The 8,156-nt window shown below is 41.2% G+C and overlaps 1 protein-coding gene across 2 annotated transcripts in view; it reads right to left on the minus strand.

The window, feature by feature from the left end:
• Nucleotides 1-7,953, minus strand: part of CGAS (cyclic GMP-AMP synthase) — a 26,441-nt gene extending 18,488 nt beyond the window's left edge. The window contains exon 1 of one of the 2 annotated variants that reach the window (XM_040473955.1): nucleotides 6,864-7,953. In XM_040473955.1, coding sequence (XP_040329889.1) covers nucleotides 6,864-7,496 — 633 coding nt within the window. In that variant the 5' untranslated portion in view covers nucleotides 7,497-7,953. The remainder of the gene's footprint in view (nucleotides 1-6,863) is intronic. The other variant, XM_040473954.1, reaches the window with a different exon arrangement.
• Between the last annotated feature and the right edge of the window lie 203 nt (nucleotides 7,954-8,156).

An 8,156-nucleotide genomic window follows, 5' to 3' on the forward strand; every position in this document is an offset into this window, starting at 1 on the left:
TAAAATAAAATAAAATAAAATAAAATAAAATAAAATAAAATAAAATATTTAAAAAGCCACAGGGGGAGACTGGGTGGCTCAGTTGGTTAAGCGTCAGGCTCTTGATTTCATCTCAGGTCATGATCTCATGGTTTGTGGGATTGAGCCCCATGTTGGGCTCTTTACTAACAGCTCGGAGCCTGCTTGGGATACTCTCTCCCTTTCTCTCTGCCCCTCCCATGTGCACACATGTGCGTATTCTCTCTCTTTCCCAAAATAAATACACATTTAAAAAATAAATAAATAAAATTTAAAAAGCCACAAATCTTTCATTAGTCAGGAGCATGCTTCAAGTACAGCTATTGGACTGTACTGTTCAAGAAGGTACCTATATGTCTAGTGACCATGTGAAACGTGGCTAGTCCAAATTGAGATGTACTGTCCCGTATACCAAATTGTGTCCTCCCAAAATTAATATATTGAAGCCCTAGCCCCAAATGTGACTGTACTTGGAGACAGGGCTTTTAGGAGTTAATTAAGGTTAAATGAGATCATGAGGGTAGGGTTCTAATCTAATAGGATTGGTGGCCTTCAGAGGAGGAGGAAGAGGAGGAGAAGGAGGGTGATCCCTTTCTCACTGCCCACACATAAGGAACAGAATGAGGATGCAGAGAGAAGGTGGCTGTCTGTAAGCCAGGAAGAGTCCCCACCAAAACCTAACCATGCTAGCACTCTGATCTTGGACTTCCAGCCTCTAGAACTCTAAGAAATTTGTGTTGTTTAAGCCACTCAGTTTAAAGTATTTTTGTTATGGCAGCCTAAGCTGACTAGGGTATAATATGAGGGTCAAACACTTGGAAGTGACATCAGTGGGAATGAATTGAGAGCCTCTGAAAATCCACTCTTCCATAAAAGCAACAAGAACATGGGCAGAAATGGTCAATTCAATTTTTCAGGTCTGTAAATTAACCAAAGGCTTGCAACAATCCAGGGAGGCTTTATTCAAGAAAAATGGCTGAATCCCAAAAGGAACTGTGAACTTTGTGGGCACTACCCTGTTCTCATCCACAGAGCACAGAAGGTTCTCTTATTCCCATTCACTCTCAGAAACCCTCCACCAAGAGTAGCTACTATTCTAACAACATAGATGAGGTTCACCTGTTTGGAAACACCATATAAACTGAATCATATAAAATGTACTCTATTACATGTGACTTCTTTCACTTAACATGTTTATGAGATTTACTTGTTACATGTATTGGTAGTTTGTTCTTTTTCATCTTATGAAACATTCCATTGAATTAATGCAATTTATCACAATACACTTACTTATTCTGTTGTGAGTATTTGGGTCATTTCCAGTTTTTAACTATTACAAAGCTGTTCTGAGCATTCTTATATATGCCTTTTGGTGGACATGAGCAGTCATTTCTATTGTGTATATGCCTAGCAGAACTGCTGGACCACAGGATAAGCATGTCTTTAACTTTAGAAGAAAGTGTCAATTTTCTAAAAGGGTTGTACCAATGTATCCTCCCTTTATCAAGGTAAGGGAGTTTCAGTTGCTCCACATCTTCTCCAAGATGGAATTGTCAAGTCTAAAAATTTTAGCCATTCTAGTGGATACATGTGTAGTAGAATCACATCATGGTTTTAATTTACATTTTCCTGATGATTAATGATGTTGAACATCTTTTGTGTTTGTTGCTATTTGGATTATATACTAAAGCATCTATTCAAGTCTTTTGCTCAATTTTAAATTGGTTTGTCTATCTTTTTCTTACTGATTTGTACTAGTCCTTTGTCATATGTACATATTGAGAGTATATGTTTAAGTATCTGTTTTTGTACAAACAGAGAGTATCTGTTTAAGAAATATTTGTACATCCTATTATTATGAAGACATTCTTCAATGTTTTTTCTAGAAACTTTGTTGTTTTGCCTTTCATCTTTAGGTTTATTATATATCTTTAAAATTGTTTTTTAATGTTTCTTCATTTTTGAGAGAGAGAGAGACAGAGACAGAGAGAATGAGCAGCGGAGGGGTAGACAAAGGAAACACAGAATCTGATGGAGGCTCCAGGCTCTGAGCTGTCAGCACAGAGCCCAATGCAGGGCTCGAACTCACGAACAGTGAGATCATGACCTGAGTCAAAGTAGGATGCTTAACTGAGCCACCTGGGTGCTCTATTATACATCTTGAATTAATTTTTGTGTATCATGTGTAGTAGGTGGGTGTCAAGTATATACAATTGACCCAATACTGATTACTGAAAAAAGTCATCCTTTCTCCCATTGAATTACACTACTGCATATATTTTGTATTGAATTGAATTATATATGCAGGTCTGTTTCAGGACTTTCTGCTCAACTGGCCTATTTATCTATCATTGCACCAATAATAACTGCTTAACTAGGGTAGTTTTATAGTAAGTCTTGCTCCTTGGTAAGGAAATCCTCCAACATTTTCTCCTTTAGAACTGTCTTGGCTATTCTAGGTCCTTTGCATTTCCACATAAATTGTATAATTAGTTTGTCAATTTAAACAAAAAAATTGATGGGATTTTGACTGAACTGCATTGAATCTATGCAGATCAACTTGAGGAAAACTGAACATGATATAGATTTCCATTTATTTAGTCCGTTTTCAAATTTACTCAGCAATGTTTTGAAATTTTTATCATCTTTAGCAAGTTATTCCTAAAATATTTGATGTTCTTGATGCTATTTAAATGGTATTTTTACATTTCATTTGCACTTTTGTTGTTGTTAGACTATTGAAGTACTTTGATTTCTGTTTACTGACTTTGTATCCAGTAACCCTGATAAATTCACTGATAACAGTTGAGTAACACAGATTTGAACTGGGTAGGTCCACTTATACATGTTTTTGTTGCTTTTTTTAAAAACAGTACAGTATTGTAAATGAATTGTGCCTTCCTCACGACTTTCTTAACATTTCTTTCCTTACTTTATTGTAAAATACAGTATATAATACATGTAACATACGAAGTATGTATTATTCATACTGTTCATCAAAAAGGCTTCCAGTCCACAGTAGACTCTTAGTAGTTAAGTTTTTGGGGACTCAAAAGTTATACGCAGATTTTTAACTGCATGGGTGGGGAAGGGTTGGTGCCCCTAGCCCCTGTGTCGTTCAAGGATCAACGGTATTTCTAATAGTTTGTACAAAAATTCAATAAAGTCATCTGTATAAGTAAGTTTTATTACTACTTTTCTGATCTTAAGCATCTTTTCTTTTTCCTGCTTTGTTACATGGGCTCTATGTATTCCTTTATTTCCTCTTTTCTTGTTCAACATTATGTTTGTAAGATTCATTCATGTTGTTGCATGTGGTTGAAGTTTATTTCTTTACTGGTTAATGTACCACTGGCTAAAACCACTACAATTACTTGATTTCTATATAACCTTTCACTCAGCCCAAACTATATGATTAGTAAAATGCAAAGAGGCAAAGAGAATATTATAGAATGGCAATTACACAGAGAATTTCTACAAGAAATCTTCCAAATTTCATCTAGAACTTGACAATATTACAATAATATATATGAATAAAAATGTGTCAGTATGGAACCAAGTAAATAAATTACTGAGAGATATATTTTGTATCTGTCCTTTTAACAATTAGAAAGAGTTTGGAATCCAATTTTGAAATCCAAGTGTATGCATAACAGAAGAAAATATACCAAAATGATAACAGTGAATAAAATAAACAGGAATAATATTGCTCTTCTTTATCCTTTTCCTAATTTCCCAAGGACATCAACATGGAAGAGGGGTGAATATGGAAAAGGCTGAGAAAAGTGGTATGTAGGTGGGAATAGCCATGGGAGCCTGCTAGAGGATTAACTGCTAGAGCCAGGCACTGAATCAACTCTACAATGAATATATATATATATATATATATATATATATATATATATATTTTATAATCAGTTTTTAAAAATTAAAAATCAATACATGTTTTAGATAAAACAAACTTCAGTCCATTTCTTCCATCAGTGCATGATTTTAAAAAGGAGGGGCAGGGCACGTGGGTGGCTCAGTCGGTTAAGCGGCCGACTTCGGCTCAGGTCATGATCTCACAGTCTGTGGGTTTGAGCCCCACATCAGGCGCTGTGCTGACACCTCAGAGCCTGGAGCCTGCTTTGGATTCTATGTCCCCCTCTCTCTCTGCCCCTCCCCACTTGTGCTCGCGCTCTCTCTCTCTCTCTAAAAAATAAACATCAAAAAAATTAAAACACTTTTTTAAATAAAAAAATAAAAATAAATAAAAAGACAGGGCACCTGGCTGGCTCAGTCATAAGAGCATATGACTCTTGATCTGAGGTTGTAACTTCAAGCCCCATGCTGGGTGTAGGGATTACTTAAATAAAACTTAAAAAAAAAAACATTGGGGCACCTGGGTGGCTCAGTTGGTTGGGTGTTGGACTCCTGATCTCAGGGTCCTAAGTTTAAGCCCCATGGGGTTATAGCGCTTACTTAAAAAAAAAAAAAAAAGGAGACTGGCTCTGATTGGAAACTGTTCTTTTTAAAAAAAAAATTTTTTTTTTAACGTTTATTTATTTTTGAGACAGAGCATGAACGGGGGAGGGTCAGAGAGAGAGAGGGAGACACAGAATCTGAAACAGGCTCCAGGTTCTGAGCTGTCAGCACAGAGCCCGACGTGGGGCTTGAACTCATGAACTGCGAGATTATGACCTGAGCTGAAGTTGGATGCTTAACCGACTGAGCCACCCAGGCACCCCTGATTGGAAACTGTTCTTTAAACATCTTATTCTGCCTGGGTGGTTCAGTCAAACATCCAACTGCAGCTCAGGTCATGTTCTCACAATTCATGGGTTTGAGCTCCACATCAGGCTCTCTGGTGTCAATGCATACATAGCCTGCTTCAGATCCTGTCTCCCTCTCTCTCTGCCCCTCCCCCATGTGTGCACGTTCTCTAAAAATAATCATTCTTTTTAAGTCTTATTATCCCATCCATATAATTGAACAGATTGATACTTATACAATAAGAATTACACTTAATGGGCCACCTGGGTGGCTCAGCCCGTTAAGCGACTGACTCTTGATTTTGGCTCAGGTGATGACCTCATGGTTCTGGAGTTCAAGCCCTGAGACCAGCTCCAGGCTGACAGTGCAGAGCCTGCTTGGGATTCTCTGTTTCTGCCTGCTCTCTTTCTCTTGTGCACACACGCTCGCTCTCTCGCTCTCTCTCTCGAAGAATCATACTTAAGACAATCTAATGAAAGTTTTGCTCACTTGGCTTTCAAAAAACTTTTAGATGGAATTATAAAGTCTTCAGTGCTAAAAGAGTTTAAGATTCAAAGACTGATACATACACTGTCTTTTTGACAATAAACAAAAACATCACTGAGTCCACACCAATGAAATGAACAGCTGTTTAAGCTACAATTTATGTAAAACGTTCTGTGACAATGGAGTTTAAAATCTAGGTGGCAGTCAAAACAAAAAATATATGAAAGGTTTAATTTCACTGAAAGCTATCAGGTTAAATGCTTATAATGGGAATGAAATCTGAATCTGCTACCCTGAGAAGGCAGAGGTGTTAAGAGAGACCATCCATCTTTTCTTCTTGAGCACATTCATTCATTCATTTGCTTGAATGCTTGCTATGTGTTAAGGCTTAGATATACAAAGATGCACAATATTTGGCTTGCTATCTTAAGACTTTATAATCCTAAATCCTAAATCTAGAGTTTAATAATCATCTACTTCTGGAGAGCAGTTAACTGAATAAAGCCAATACGTAACTCTAAAATAAATTACAATTACCTAATAAGGAAATATTCTCAGCCTCAGTTTCTGTTCATGCTACTCCTAAGATCTTATACAGATCTAACAGAGGTGCACGGTCCAGCCCTGAAAAATCTGACACCTTAAGCCAAAACACAACTAGAAATCTGTCACCGGTCAGGAAACAAACTCCAGTCAGGAACCTGTTCCTAAATCTTCAATTCATACTGGAATGAAGATAATTCAGCCACACACAAATGGGATGTGGAATACATACTTAAAAACAATCACATTGGATGTGTATTTAGGGAGTACGCTTTTTTGGTATCTATAGATTTTCTCTTAATTTTTTAAGAACATCACTCAACGGGGTGCCTGGGTGGCTCAGTCGGTTAAGCCTTGGACTTCAGCTCAGGTCATGATCTCAGTTTGTGAGTTTGAGCTCCGCATCGGGCTCTGTGCTGACAGCTCAGAGCCTTCATGAAGCCTGCTTCGGATTCAGCGTCCCCCTCTCTCTCTGCCCTTCCCCTGCTCACACTCTGTCTAATAACTGAATGAACGTTTAAAAAATAAATAAAAAATAAGGAACATCACTCACTGTGAGCTTCCTATGACATCTGTATAAGAAATTGGGGAGAGAGGAAGCTGGGAGCAGCTGGAAGATGTTTTTCCTATGCAGTTTTTCCCATAGGAAAATGTTCTTAGATATACTGATTTTGTGGAATTTTTCGCAGACCACTCCTAATTATCCAACTCACAATTTGACTAGGGAACACCAAGTATAGCACTGTTACAGAAACTCAGTACAAAGCTGCTTGCATGAATGAATCCATATATTTGAATTCCCCCAACAGCAGGGTCTTGACAAGAGCTGGCAACCAAGCTAGCTGTATATTCGTGGGATGTATAGATGGAGAAACGAGCAACTGTTCCCCTTTTGGGGTACAACTATGTCACAGGCCACAAGAGAACAAGAGTCTGAGTTACTTTCGAAGGGAAGTGAGGGAACGGGGGAGTTGGGACTATCCGACAGGCTGGGGAGAGGGACGAGGAAAAATGGGCCCAGCTAGTCGCGGGAACCGGAGGGGAAGTGCTGGGCGGCTCACCTTCACATGCTCGTAGTAGCTTCCGGTGCGCAGCAGCCCGACGTCTTTGAATTCGGAATCACAGCTCTTCAAGCCCCGCAGCAGGTGGTCCACAACCTTGTTCACAGTCTCAGCCGCCAATGAGATTTCCTGGCGCCTCAGCCTCAATTTGTCTAGCACCGCCCGGGGATTCCAGCCGCCGGGCGCCGCCCCCGAAGCTGAAACTAGCGGGCCAGGGCTGGGAAACTCCGTGGGCTCTGGCGGGGGTCTCTGCTCCCCAGCGGCGCGCGCGCTGCCCCTGCGGCGAGAACTAGCCCTGGAAAGGGGCGGCCCCGCCACCGGAGGCTCCAGCTTCGCCGCCGGAACCGCCTGCCCCTCCACCGCGTCCTCGGCGCCCAGAAGCGCCTTTTTGGCGCGGGCACCCCGCGCGCGTACCTGGGGTCTCTCCGGGGAGCCGGGGGTGCTCCTCCTCTGCAGGGATCCCGATGCCCCGACTGCGCCGCACTTCCGTGAGTTGGGTCGGGTAGCCCCAGGGGCGGACGGAGATTCGATGGGCTCCTCCCGGAGACTCTTCACTCCCTGAGCCGAAATCTTGGAGGTAGCGGTCGCGGCCTTTGAAGCTGCCCTCGTGGCCTTTCCGCCCCGGTGATCCATGGCTGGCGCTCTCTGCTCCCCGAAAGCCGGGAGACTCGGCTTCGCGAAAAGGCCGAGGGAGGAGAAGCCAGCAGTCAGAGCGAGAAATGAAACTTAAAAATCTGGCGGGAACGCAGGAAACAGGGCGGGGAGCACGCACCCTGGGTGAACGCTGGGAGTTCCCTGGGAGCTACGCCCCGCCCACGGTGGTGCGAAAGATGCTAACTTTCTCACCCGGCAGTGCAAGCGACGTGGCTGGGCGGGAAAGCACGCTAAAGCGGAGGGAAGCAGAAAACACTTTCCGGAGCTTTGAAACAAAGTTTGACGGATTTGCTCGCTTCCTGCCTCAGAGAATTTTTGGAGAACTACAGACCTTCTTGCACATTGAAGTTGGCAGAGAAACTTTTTATTTTTATTTTTTTATTAATAAAATTTTTAAATTTTATTTTTGAGAGAGATGGAGAACCAGCAGGGGAGGGGCAGAGAGAAGGGGAGGGATCTGAATTCACAAACGGTGATATCATGACCTGAGCCAAAGTCAGCCGTTTAACCGGCTGAGCCACCTAGGCGCCCCGACTGAGAAACTTTAAATGTAAGTTTAAGTGAGGGTTCTTTTTTAGTAACGAGAAATAGGAAATGTTCAACTTTTACAAGGTGGGAATGAATTGAGAACTGCAATTG

Source organism: Herpailurus yagouaroundi, unplaced genomic scaffold, assembly GCF_014898765.1.
Source record: "Herpailurus yagouaroundi ecotype Mexico unplaced genomic scaffold, PumYag 139, whole genome shotgun sequence".
Lineage (NCBI taxonomy): Eukaryota > Metazoa > Chordata > Mammalia > Carnivora > Felidae > Herpailurus > Herpailurus yagouaroundi.